Source organism: Onychomys torridus, chromosome 19 (assembly GCF_903995425.1).
Source record: "Onychomys torridus chromosome 19, mOncTor1.1, whole genome shotgun sequence".
NCBI classification, from domain to species: Eukaryota; Metazoa; Chordata; class Mammalia; order Rodentia; family Cricetidae; genus Onychomys; species Onychomys torridus.
The window spans coordinates 28,046,422-28,061,289 of NC_050461.1; the positions used below are offsets into that span (position 1 = coordinate 28,046,422).

General features: G+C 37.8%; 1 protein-coding gene across 1 annotated transcript in view; it reads left to right on the forward strand.

The window, feature by feature from the left end:
- Positions 1–14,868, forward strand: part of Lama2 (laminin subunit alpha 2) — a 577,324-nt gene that overhangs the window by 258,531 nt on the left and 303,925 nt on the right. The window contains 3 exon segments of the mRNA XM_036168737.1: positions 2,440–2,544; positions 2,546–2,581; positions 5,809–5,982. Of these exon segments, the coding sequence (XP_036024630.1) occupies positions 2,440–2,544; positions 2,546–2,581; positions 5,809–5,982 (315 nt within the window).

The following is a 14,868-nucleotide window of genomic DNA, read 5'->3' on the forward strand; positions in this document are numbered from 1 at the left end:
CTTTGGGGATTTCTTTGTCCCTATGGGTCTGAGAGTAGATTGATTACTTTTGCTGACATCTATCATCGCAAAATATTTGGAATCAGGCTAGAAAATGTAAAGCTGGTGAGAATGTTAGTAACCACACTTCAATTTCTATATATATATTGACACTGAATACAAAGACATGAAATAGCACTGTAGGCATGCTCCCCTGTTTAGGATCCCATCAATGCAATAATGGTTGGGGTTGTGAATGGGTCATGGATGCTAAAAGCCAAAATTCAAAGTTTAAATAAACTATCTCAAATCTTAGAAGAAGCTCTTGTTTGTTCTTGCTAACATATCCTTATTTGGAGCCTGTTTTCTGTCTTCTGTTTTTACATTTTCTACCACCCCATCTTCTCAATCGTGGCTTACTCAAATATATTTGTGTATTTGCGTGAATGTATGTGTAGGTTTGTCTATGCAAGCATTCACGTGGAAGCCAAAGGAGGCCATGTTGGGTGTATTCCTCTATTACACTCCACCTTTATATTTTGAGACAGGGTCTTTCACTGAATTTAGAGCTTGCCAGTTCAGCTTAGATTGGCTATTCAGGAAGCCTGACATCCTTCCTGACACTGGTTCCTCAGTCCTGGGATTAGAGACTCACACTGTGTACCCAGTATCCTCCCACTTTGCTTATTCTTTTGACATTGCTTCCTTTGTTAACTTGAATGTTGGTGCTAAAACTCATGCCTTGGTACTTATGTAGCAAGCGTATTGCCAACTGGTCCATCTCCCTAGCCTCTCAAATATATTTTTAATAAGCATCCACTGTGTGACACTTTAATATACATAAAAATACCATCATCAAGCAATCTGTTTAATCTTAATAAAATTATATGAAGTCATTTCTCAATGTTGTCCAGGAAACTTGTTTTTTTATGGGAATACATACAAAGGAGGGATTCTGTTGTAGGATATACGCTAACACTGTGAACCCCGAGTTTGTGTTGGCATTAATTAAATAAAATCAACCTTGGTCTAAGAGGTGGAAATAGCAACTAGTTGATGGAAATTAATCATAGAGAGTAAGGGGGCATATGGAAGATGGATAGAGAGACCCACAGAAGTAGTAGAGAGGGACTTTGAGTCTGGTGGTCTTTTTTGGTTTGGTAAAGCAGAAGGATACTGTCTTTCAGAGACTTTGGTGAAGAAAGGTCAGTTAGTTGCTGCTCCTCAGCCTCTCTGAGCTAGCAGGTTTTTACCCCAGCCTCTGACTCCTGAGTCTTATTGATAAATAGAACAATAGAGATTTAGTTAAAACTACATTTGGTGGCAGGGACAGGAGACAGATCTGGAGGGACATAAAAGTCCCACAGGGGCCACTACTTTGGAGCCTTAATTGTTGGCTGAAACAGCAGTAGATTCAAATGCAGTTGCTGTGTTGGAAATTAAACAATAGGTTTCCACCTATGACTAAATATTACATGTATTTGGAGAGAATAATCTTTGTAAGCCTAGATATGATTTCGTGATTATAATAAAACAGTGCATTTGAGGCTATAGAAACAGTAGGTAAGCAAGTTAGCTCTCTAAAGAAAGGGAAAGCTATGCAATGAGGCAGAAGGAGAATACAAGGAAGAGGGGAATAAGGAGTCATGCATGATTAAGGATGCTGGAAATCTAATTCCTGCAGAGGAAGCATTCGTTTGAAGGTATTAATCAGGATTAACCACTTCTTAAATCAGATCACACACTTCCCAGATTTTCATTGTGCAGTCAACTTTCATTGGTCTGAGCACACAATGTAGCCTCACCTAGAAGCAAATATGTTTTCTGTGTATTGAGATTAGGATTAATAAACCTAATCTGGAGAACAGTCATTAAATAAGAATGGATTTTCTCCATAATATTAGTCTATATAAATAACCTACTAGGCTAGGAAACACTGTATAAAATTAAGCAGGGAAAAGGTTTTCCTCTTTTCTACTTACCTATACATATTTGCCCCAAATTCTCCATATCTCAAACCTGTATGCTTGCCTAAAATGCATGTATTTTTAACCTGGAATATAAAGGCTTGGCAATTTTGTATAATAGAACTGTTTTAATTTTATCATAATTTGAAGATGAAGTTGCTCTTTAACACAGAATGGTGAGCTTAATATTGACTCCATGTTCATCAGACTAACACATTTTCTTGATGTATCATATTTAATCTACATTCTTAATAAAGATCAAACAAGTAACGTTGAGTGCAGTCCTTAGCACTATACACACGGGCTGAGATGTTACAACAACAGATCTTAACACGCAACTTTAGAGCAGTTGTTTTCCATTACATTGCTGTGCTTTAAAAATGGGTGAGAAAGTAAAATGAGGGTTCCAGTCATGTCTTCCTTATACGGGCAGAGATCCAACTCTTTCTTTGAAGAATGTCTCTGTTGCTAATACAGCTCTCTACGCTTCCAGGAGAATGTTGAAGGTGAACACTGCAGCCGTTGCAAATCTGGCTTCTTCAACTTGCAAGAGGATAATCCAAAAGGCTGTGATGAGTGCTTCTGTTCAGGGGTGTCGAAACAGATGTCAGAGTTCCTACTGGACCTATGACAGTGTAAGGATGCTCACTGCCCTTCGCTTGCCACCCCATGCTCCTCCCCGTCTCTGCTATATTTGCTCTTTTGTAGGAAACTGAAAAATAAAACAAAACAAAAACAACCTTAGATACAACTTAAACTTGCCCAGAAAGAAAGTGTATGGAATTTCCTTCAAATGTTCTTTCTGTACTTAGGTTCAAAACATTTCAGATTTTATCTGTGGCCTAGAGAGGTGACTCAGTTCTTGCTGTTTATAAAGAGGTCTAGAGTTTGGTTCCCAGTACCCACAGGTGGCTCACAACTGCCTGTAATGCTAGTTCCAGGTGACCTGATGTCCTCTTTTGGCCTCTATGGCTATCCATACTCATGTACATACCTTACATACATACACTAAAGTAATCTTTATTAAAGTATTTTTGCAAGTATATAGGCTGAGTCATCTCTGAAGCAGATGCAACTCTTGTCAGCTTCCATATATGAAAGCATAATGAAAACCATGTTGCTTTCATCCCAAATGCAAGACGTATGAGAGAAAACATAAGATCACAATATTAAATTTATTTCCATTCACCAATATGATCTACATATCACTAAGGAAAACCTGACTTGTCAGTTCTTCAGCAACAACTGAAACTGTCTTTTTCTAAAACAAACACATATTACATCTCTACCCACATTACCTACCATGCTCCGCACTGCCTGCCTGCAGAGTTATTTGTTCCCATGTAGAAAATATATGAAAGGAAAATGGGATCTTTAGGGGTTGCCATAGTGACGTGGGCTGGACTTTGAGTGAGGAACATATAGGAAGTAGGCTGGAAGAAGAGAAATTTAGAATGAATGAAGAAGTGGATTTCCAGAGAGAGGCCACTGAGGCACTGTGGGGTTCTACCTGGGTAAATATTAATCAATTGTGAACAGCAGAATGGCATGTCAGAGTCATGTTTTATAGAGTGATAGTTTGATAAGCTAGCTCCTAAGCACTTCTTCCAGCTTCGATCTGAAAACTAATCCAGAGCACAATCATGAAATATTGTTCTGTCTATATCACTTTTAAGTCATTTGAAATAAGAAGTTTCTGACTGTACTCTTGTGTCTGAGTGTGAATCTCTAGGTACTTATCCAATGAATTGATTAAAAAAACAAAACAAAACAAAACAAAACAAAACAAAAAACCTCCAAAGAAACAATGACAAGCAGAGTCAAAGGCTAACTTCTTCATTTTGTTCACAGAGTCATGCTTAACATTCCTAACAATTCCACTGATAAATTTAAGTTTCATGGTTTGCCAAGGGACAAGGAACAGGTAGCACTCAAGTTTTAGTCTTTGGAACCTAGATCCACACTCCTACTTCAGATGTCTTGAAACACCTGAAGGATAGCTAATGTTAGAAAGCAGATGTCAGTATTTATTATTGTCTACTTATCCAATGGCCATTGACTTGACTGGTATTTTCTTTTGATCAAAGCTGACTTAGATATCCCAAAGCTTTAAAGATGAACAAAAATCAAATAATCTCTACACAAAAAGAAAATTAAAAGTTATGTTTAGTCTATATATTGTCAGCCTTATCACTGTGGTTGCTACCGATCACCAACTATATCTCAGAAAGTAGTCTTCTGAAGCTGGTAGGTCCTGTGGTGATTAACCTGGGTTACTAGCTTGACTAAGCTGAGGGTTGAGGAGGACTTTCATAGAGTACTCTTCTGCATGTAGGCAATAATGTCTGGATTACACAGACTCTCATCCAGTAGATGGTTTATCCTGTTGATAGATTGAAATGTTGAATAGTCTATTTGGGAAATGGTAGGAATCCTGTTAGCGAGGCCTGGTAAGAGGAAGTAAGTCCCAGGGGAATGTTTTGGGAAGGGACATCAGGCCATGGATTCTTCCTATCTATACTCTACCCACTGGCCACCATGAGTTAGATGACTTTTCTCTAACACAATCTGACCACTGTGATGGAAAAATCTTCTGGAAACCAGAAGCAAAATAAATCCTTCCCACCTTAAATTGTTGATATTAGGTATTTAGTTCCAGTGACAATACAACTAATACAACCCCAGTGTCTCAACATAGGCTTACACCTCAGCAAATACCACTTTGTCTTAACTAGACAGGATGACTTCCATTTGAAATGAAGGTATATGCCTGACCTTGACTAGGGTATAACACTATAAAGCAAACCATTACTCATCTTTTATTTCTTTCTTAAAGTGATTTCCTTTTCTGGGCCAGGCTATAAGACCCTAGAGTACTTCTGATCCTATGGCAAAGAATATATACAGTTTTGGGAGATGTTGTCATAGCAACATTCTGGTGGATTCAAATGACATAGAGCCTCAAAACAGAAAATTTTATAAAGTAGGAAGAATTGTAATAGTGAATGAAAAGCTACCTTTTAGGTCTTGCATGTATGATTTCCTTTTCTCCTCTGCTTTATGACTACATATGCAACACTTGTGAGATATTAGGTCTCCTAAAGCAGTAATAAATACTTCTGAAGTGAAAAATGTAAAATTCCAAGTCAAATTATTTGATAAGTTATATGACATTATAACCATTGTATAACTTAAAATGGATTTCTATTTTTGGTTAAGTTAGCAAAATGCTTACTATGCAAACATGGGGGCCTGAATATAAATCCCCATAACTCACATAAACAGCCAGGTACCATGGGGCACACCAATAACTCTAGTACTGGGGAGGCAGAGATGGGAGGAACCAAATCAGCACCAGGGCTGGTAAGAGACCCTGAAAACTGAAAGGTAGAAAGCAATTGAGGAAGACAGTAGGTGCTAATCTCTGACCTCCACCACATGCCCTCACACAGGTACCTGTATGCACATATGCACAGACACATCTCACAGACATGTGCACACACACACACACACACACACACACACACACACACACGCACACACTACTTGGAACCAGATTTTAAGGAATAGTAAAAACTGATTATTATTTGGTTCTATCAAGATTCTCAAAAACTTCAATTAAAAAGTAAACAATGGAATCTGTGTGAGTACATATGGTAAACTTGGTGATATACATATCAAACACAACTCCTATGTTTTTTAAGTGTCTGTAGCTCTTCCCCACTCCTAATTTCAAAAACAGTAAGCTCTATGTTGGAGAAAATGAGCTGCTGCTGTTGTTTGCGTGTGTGTGTGTGTGTGTGTGTGTGTGTGTGTGTGTTTTGTTGTTGTTATTGTAACCGGTGATGGTTATATTTTCAAGGTTCAAGATATGCGAGGCTGGTATCTTACAGACATCTCCGGCCACATTCAGGTGGCTCCCCAGCTTGATAACCCAGACTCACCTCACCAGATCAGCATCAGTAACTCTGAGGCCCGGCGATCCCTCCTGGATGGATACTACTGGAGTGCACCAGCTCCATATTTGGGAAACAAAGTAAGTCCATTTGTGACATTCTTCTGGAAACTGTATTTTAACTGACCTATCTAGAAAGTGAATTTTAGTTAATGTGTTTTTTTTAAATATTGAAATCAAACACCTACTGTATTAGATTTCCAAAAGCAACTTAATGAGGTAAGTTGGGTGCCCTCCATGTGGCATGACTTATATAAAGTAGGAGATATCAAAGGACTGTGACAACTTTAGATTTTCTTATAGGTCCTAGGAAAACTTTTTGGATGAGTGAATATTAATGAAATCTCTAGAGTCTTTTGGAAAACCTTTTAGATATTGGAGGAAACTATGATGTATTCATTTAGATATAACTGCTTGTACAGTAGTCTAGGGTGGCATTTTTTTACAAAGTTCCCCTCATCTCTTTCAAATTTATTTCAAAATTGATAAGCCATGGCAGTCAGTAATATTTTCCTTCTATCCAATATGCATGCTAATTGGAAAAAGAGATTTATTATGTATCTAATTCAATGTTTGCTATGAGGTATATATAAACTACATAGCTTTTACAATTTGGACAGAGAAGTACCCTGAACTTGCCACATTGAAAGCACATGTTTTTTTTCAAGCTGGCTCACACATGTAAAATGCACACACAATAATAAATGAGAGTAACTCTGAAAATTCATGGTGTGTGTGTGTAAAATTTATGCTATTGTTCATTAATTCTCTCTAGATGTATTTCTTGGTGTTTAAAATTCTGTTTTCTCTTGCCAAATAATTTTCTAGAAACTAAATTTAGTTTTTTGTGGAGTATTTTCCTGGTGTATGAAAATTAGTATCTTGTCATGGATTAAGTTACCTCATTACACCAGGAGCTTGTGATGGCAGAAAGATGGTGATGGGTACATACTCAGGCAGTGGGACTGGGAGTTGTCCCTAGTGTATGAACTGGCTTTTTGGAACCTAACGCCTATGGTGAGACATTATGTGCAGCCTTGGTGCAGGTAGGAGGGGCTTGGACCTGCCTCAACTGAATCTACCAGGCTCTGCTCTCTCCCATGGGAGACCCTGCCTTGGAGGAGGTGGGAATGGGGGATGGGTTGGGGGGAAGGGGGGGGGGGGGAAGAGGGTGGACAGGGGAATCTGTGGTTGATATGCAAAATGAATAGAAAATATTTTAATAAAAAAAGGAGAAGAAAAGCTGGTGATGATGGGGAAATAATATCACCTGTCACCTCTAAGAACATATTGTTAATACTGACTATAAAAAAATTCTTCATTGGTTAAGTAAACAAAAGCAAACTTACAATTATTAGCTGTATTGCATAATATGTGAGCACTGAAACAGAAATGATAGTAACTCATATACTGCTCAATGAATGGGAACTGGTAGTTTTAGCTGATTGAAACATTTTAACTCATAGCCAGGTTCTTATTTTTAACAGGCTTCTAAATGTTACTATGAAAAATGTGTAAACGAATAAAGTAGGTTTTCAATGAACATGTATTTTAAAATAGACAGCATATGTTGCATAAAATTCAATAGCTATAATAAAAATATAATTAAACTTTTATTTGCTAGGCCCTTTATGACACGAAGTCATTTTATTCTATTCTATTTAGAAACCTCCTATATCCCTGCCTTGAATTTCTTCTGCTTAACGTTGCCAGAAAGTTAAAAATAAAAATAAACTTCTTTCCCTTTATTGCTGAAAGAGCTTCAGGAAGAAATTTAGGTCAAAATCAGATGAGTTTCAGACATTTCTTTTCTCTTTCTTCCTTTCTTCCTTCCTTCCTTTCTTCCTTTCTTTCTTTCTTTCTTTCTTTCTTTCTTTCTTTCTTTCTTTCTTTCCATTTTTGATGGTACCAAGCTAAAATTTATTTATTTAAAGATAGTTACTAATAGAAATGATCACATTTTCCATCATTTCTTTTTGGTCATATGCCTTTTCTTTCTGTTGGCTGAAAATCAAACTAACAGAAGGAAACCAAGCAAATGAGATATTAAATAACATTGGAGCAAAGAAGTTGGACATCCTGTTCATAGTGGTTGGATCCCAAAGATAACTTCCCTCATCTGGCTGAACTGTTTCTTCTAGCCACCCACAACGAAACACTTCCTATTCCACAGCAGATCGCTTTCACTTCACAAAGCCCTGCCTGCCAGTGTCCCCATTTCTATTCAGTGAGCAAAATGATGGTAACAGAGTGTGCAAATTGTTTGACTACGGAAGGCATTTGTTAGTGTACCGTGGAAGCCCTCAGTGGTTTACTGTCAGCATTGCTCAGTATGAATGGAACAATTTGCCTTAATAACTGAACCATATAAATTTTTGATACCACAATAATACTGCCAGCTCTCAGAAATTACTACAGTACATCTTAACTGTCATGTCACATCACGTAAATTACAGTCATGATGACACACTTAGCTTGCTTGATTTAATATCTTGCTAAGGAAATGGAAAATTGTAGGTCCTTGTTTGTAAATTCAATAAACCCACTTTTCTAAACAGTGGAGGCTAAATTTTTTTTTTGCCAGTAATTGCTGTGTGAATAAGAGCCACTGCCAAAATCTGATAGGAATAGTACATCATGATTTTCTTTTACATCGGCTTAATCACCAGGTTTTATTGATAGCCATGGTCTGTCTGTAGGCTATGAGAATATGATGTCATCTCTACTTTTTTTAGTGTTAATTCCTAAGGTTAAAAAAAATATATTTATGCGATACAATCGCTTTTTCTTAAAAATAAGTGGGGTAGATTCAGAAACATTTTTCTATTTCTTTAGTTAAATGGCTGCTTGCAACAGAGGGAAAAGATGCTGGGCATATGCTTCCTGTAATAAAGTCACTGTAGTTCGTCCTTCATCTCTTAGCATCCTAACCACACATAATAAAAGAGCCCTTTCCTGGGACACACTGTGATAACATACAAGTCATCCTGCTTGTCATCAAACTCAAGAATGCAAGCCAATTTAATAAAGAATGCCCTTTATCCTGTGAAACAACACTGTTTTGTTTAAAGTAAGAAGCTTTAGGAGTGTGTGTGTGTGTGTGTGTGTGTGTGTGTGTGTGTGTGTGTGTGTGTGAATCATGGATGAAGCCCAGAAGATCGTAGCCCATTTATGTACATGTCACTAATAAAATTTCATCATCTCAACTATGAATTAATTCCTCAATAATAATCATGACATTTTTTTTTTCTCCTCCATGAGCAAATACCAGGCACCATTAGCAGTTTATTTTTATGTTATTTTCCCATGTCATTCTCGATCCTCCAAGAGGGTTAAGTTAGCCCCACACTGGGCTGCTAGGGGTAGCGTTTCATTTTCACAATCCTGGACAAATGTTAATGCTTGTTTTTAGGGCATTTGTTCAAGGGGTGGGGTGGGGTGAGAGGCAGAAGAGGAGCGAGGAAGAGGACAGAGAGCCCTGCTAGCTTTCTAACAGCAGCTGCTGTTCGGAAACAGTTTGGGAATTTCAGAGTTAGGCTAATTTACTGCTTTGGTAAACTAAATGCTGCTGGAATACTGATGAAGTCATTTGCTTAAGGTTCCCCTAGTGGACTGAAATGGTTGGTGCAGCGTCCAAACGCGGTTCTCCGTGTCTGTAAAATGATCTGAAAAGCTGTTCCTGCGTGCTTGCTTCTGTTCTTACACTGCTGGTAAATTTAAAATTCTGTCTTCAAAGATTATTGAATTAACCTTATGAGATCTTTTTTTTTTTTTTTTTTTTTTTTTTTTTTTTTTTTACAAAATCATACTTATTTTCGACACCATCATATTGGATTTCTGTGGCTAGTTCAGAGAAACATGCAGTAGTTTCTGCTGCTAGTAACACCCACAGTTAGGCTTTAAGATGCTCCTCATGAAGTCTTTCCATGTAGGAGCATCTCTGGTAAATCCCTTTGTTGCACTCTTTAGAGGGCCCACATTACATCTGTGCACAGGAAGAAAATGTATGCTGGAATCGTTCCGACAGAGTGGATCTTATTACATAAAAGACCGGAGAAAACACTTTGATTACATGCTTAAACAAACAAAAATCAAAAAAAAATTATTTGGGTTGACTGTTGACATGTGACCCCTGTGTGGAAGTTTGTGTGGGAGCTGAGAGGAGATTTGAAGCCCATAGGTTTGGAAAAAAAGTTAAAACACAAACCCTCGTGCTTTCACATTTCTCAACATCATTCAAAAGTGGAGTTCAAGCAGGGCAGGGTACTCACACCTTAAATTCAGCACTCAAGTGAGGAGGGGGGATCACTTTGAGTTTGAGGTTAGTCATGTAATGGGGTACATAGTGATTCTAGGACAGACAGAGTGAGAGCCTGTCTCAAAAAAGTAACCAACAAGTTGAATTTTTGATTCTCTTTTCCACCTATCCACCTACAATTACTTCTAACTTGAACTGTGGATTAAGTCAAATGGATTAATTAAATCACTGGGAATGTGGAGAAAGACCTGGCCATAAAAGTTAAAAGGGTAAGTCAGCTGGTAGTCTTTTCTTAATTTTAAAAATCAAAGCCTACTAAGAGTGATTTAGAATTAGACCCAGGGACCAAGGAAATATTTTCTGCCAGGAATAACACCAATTAATTGTTAAGAATAAATGAGAAAATCCATGTTGAAACATAAAAAGACCAAGGAATCATTTGTTGACTGTAGTTACTATGCAGTATGCTATGCAAAAATACGTATCCCCAAGAAGGATTCAAGGTCACAAAGAACAGTCTTTACAGCAAAGATATGGTCCTTACTGTAATATTAGATTGATATGTACCTTATTTCTCCCAGAAAACTGATATATAAAAGAGCATCCTAATTTTCATATGTATTTTGTTTTCCTTATTTTATAATGAAATATCATAGGCACAAAGATCACTTTCTATAATTAACTGCATGAGTTAAGTTAGGTAGGAGAACATTCAGGTTAATAACAAGTTTTAGGGGAGATAAAGGAGTTTCCTTAGTAAGTATTTCAATGTGAATAGGTTGTTGTTTGGTAGACAACAAAACTAATAAAGTCTAGGATTTTAACAATAGAAATTTACTGTCCAGGGTAGAGGAATGCATGGCCACGACAATTCTGAACAAAACATGCCATCTAATATATTCACTCAGCTATGAAATTGTGTCTTCATGTGTGTTAATATACACAGCCAAAAATCATTGGCCAGTAAACCAAAAAAATATCAACTAGGAAAACAATGAAGGTGAAATGGTATCTAGATGTGTGCTACCCTTTGCAAATGGGCATTGTTTAAACATTTATCTTTAACTTCTTGGAGTCACTTAGCTTTGAAATTAAAGTATTGAAGCAACATGTACAACAGAAAGTGTATGAGCAGAGACAATAAGCAGAGTGTGGGAGAGCAAGGCAGGAGGTTTGAGTTCAATCCAGCCTGGACTATAGAGTGAGACCCTATCTCAAGCAAATAATAATAATAATAATAATAATAATAATAATAATAATAATAGGAATATTAAGTATTTGAATGCAAAAGAAAGCCAATGACAACAGAGAAGACACAGACACAGACTTCATATTAGAAGGAATAGAATTAAAACAATTAAGCAAAGGTGGGTAATGATATGCAAAGAGGGATGTCTGTGATGATTGCAAGCTTGAGGACATGAGTTCAAATCTCTAGCCTCTAAGTAAAAGCCACATGCAGTAACCCTCCCTTGACCCTAATCTTGCACTTTGGTAGCAAAAAATAGATGGGTTTCTATAGCTCCCTGGCTAGTTACTGGCCAATTCCAGGTTCACTAAGAGACCCAGTCTCAAAAACTAAAGATAGAAGCCAATTTAGAGACACACATTCAGGCCTCCATATACATGAATACACATGAAAACATACAATTATATGCAGGAGCATACACACAAAAATAATAATTGAAATGACTTCAAAAATTAAAGAGGCAATATCAGAAGGTCAACAGGTCAAAAACATGAAAATTCACATACTAACTCTGAATAACTTTAAAATGATGAAATGCAGCACAATGAGCTGACTCGGGTAGAAAACACCTTCACTGTCTTCCATCTTATGAAACAATGGGGGTTTCTTCTCATGCAATTTTACATGGTTTGCTATCTTTGGTCTAAACAAAACTTGGACCAGGGAGGTAAGAACATGTAATTCATCATCCAAAGTCATGGATGAAATTAGAAGCAATCAATCATTATTGGTACAAAGATTCAAGAAATTAATATAACTAAAAGATGAGATTAATATAACTAAAAGATGAGTTCATAAATGCCCCATTCATACATGGATTTTTTTTAGCCAAATTGCAAATCAGTGTTAGTAGGATAGACTATGGATCTGGAGCCAAGAATTATCTGTAGGGAAAAGGGTAAGTAATGTACTCTTACCTTTCATCATGCATAAAAATGAATTCCAGCTGGAAAGAAAGATTAAAATTTCACAATCACACTAAATAAGCTCCATGAGGATAATGCATTGGGATGTCTGCTTTTGACCACGGTCTGGATTTCCATGCCTCGTTTAAGTCATGGGAGCACTTGACCAAAATTATATGATTGGACAGCTTATAATACTGAACATTGGATGCTAAGGTGACACAATCACTGAGAAATGCGAATTGAAGAAATCAGGTTTTCAGATGTCTCAGATTAGTGCCTGAGCAGTGGTTTCTGGAGTGAACTACAGCAAGGGCAAACCTCAATAGAGCATGGACATGCCAAGCAGAAGGGCTGGCACACATAGAGGCCGACTTACCAAGAATCTGCTCAGCAGAATGTGAAGGAAGAGCAAGGCACAGAAGGTAGAGATGAAGAGCATGAGGTGTGCATTTCTGCAAGAAGGGACCCAACTGGTGAGTGGCACATGCATGAAGAAAACCAGCTATAGTTGCTGTACGAGTCCCCGAAACACAATGGTTGTTGGGAAGTGTCTGGAGCAAAACTTGTTCCCTGGATTTGGTTTGCTTTCCCATGCCCCAACCTGGAATGCCTTCATAGCAGTGAGGACATTAGGTAAAGTGTCAGAGGACACTTCCTTAATAGGGGGACTAAATTAGCTCCAGACCACAGCCATTCTTCATTCATGCTAACGAAGTCTGAAGGCAAATCTGGAGAGAATTGACTGAAAAGAATTATCCTACCCGAAAAAATTAACTGCATACCAAAACCAAGTCCCGTCCAATTAAAGTACAACAAAATTCAGGACTTAGCAGTCTAAAATGAACCATGTCTGCTTTCACATCAGATATTACAAGGCACAGGACACATGAGAAGTGGAACATATGAACCCTCACCTGATGAAGCAAAATCAGGTCAAGGGAGAAGACCCAAATATGACAGGATAACCATGATGAGGAATGACAGAATCCGATGAGGAAGAGAGCAGAAAAAGAAGAAGCAGCCAGGGGTGTAGCAAGTGATAAAACATGCAGAGAAGAATCAAGACAAGAAGCATAGCAGATTCCATCTGTGCCAATCAACTGTCGACTTGATGGGATGAAGAACCAGCCAGGAGGTAGGCATCTGGCCATGACTGGGGGAATTAGCTAGTTTGTGTTAATTATAGAGGTGAAGAGACCTTTCCACTTTCTGAGCAGCAGTACTCCCTGGCCGGGATGCCAGATGGCAGAGAAATGGAACTGAACAACAGCATGCCTGCATTCATTCCTTTCTCTCTGACGCCTTATGATGGATGCTTCAAACTCTCGCACCCAGGACTTTTCTAATATGATGGACTGTAGCTTTGACCTTTGAGCCAAATAAGCCCCCTTTCCCCGAAGTGGATTTTTTCAGAGTATTTTCTCACACTAAGAGGAAAAGAAACTAAGAGACTGATAGTTTGTAAGACGATCCGGGTGTTGGTGCCCTCCCAAACCTCAAGTGATAATACTAAGAGGTGGGTCTTTTGGGAAGTAATTACTCATTCCCGTGTAAGTGGGTTCAGTGCCATGGTAAATAAAGGGTAAAGGTAACTGTACTGCCCCTTAAGGGTGCAGTGTTGGGCTTCTCTTTTTTAAAGGCGTTTTCATGAAAAATAGATTTTTTCATATCATATATTCTGATTATGACTTCCTCTTCCTCTACTCCTCCCAGTTCCTCCACACCTCCTCACCCATCTGAATCTATTCCTTTTTTTTTTTTTTTTTTTTTTTTGGTCTGTTAGAAAATAACAGACTTCTAAGGGATAATAATAAAACAGAATAAGATAAAATAAAAGCAAGCACGTCAGAACAGGACAGAGGAGAAGGGCAAAAAGCCCAAGCCAAGGCACAAGAAAGAGATATAGACACAGAGACTCACTCAGCTGCACACTCAGGAATCCCATAAGAGTACAAAACCAGAAGTCAGAATAAATAGCAGAGAAGAAGCCCTCATCAGATATGGAAGCTACTGATGGTTTGATATTAGACCCCTAGTCTCCAAACTGAACAGCAAATTTCTGTTGTTCATAAGTGGCCCAGTTTGTGGCATTTTGTTACGGTAGTGGAATAGACTAAGATTTTCCAAACTAAAATATAATACAAACATACTTTAAAGTTTTTTTTCTTTTCTGAGAAATGAAAGACAACAAAATAAAGAAGCCAGTATTGTCAGTTCAAAATTTTCAGCAGACTGAAATATCTTTGAAAAATAAAGACAAAGACTTTCTCAGAGAAATAAATCACAGAGGAAATTACATTACAGGAGATGGAGAGAGTTCTTCAGGCAAAAGCACAAGCCATACCAGATGGAAATTTGGCCCTATAAGACAGATTATATGTATTAGAAAAATAAACAAAAAGGGTTTTTCTTCCCTACTCCTGCTAGCTAGAAGACCTCTCTGGCCCACTACTTTTTTAGCCCTCAGGTCAAACATAACATTTGTTGAATAAATGACCAAAGACAGCGACTTAAGCTAGAACTTCAAGTAATCCTTGTGTAAAACTCCTCTC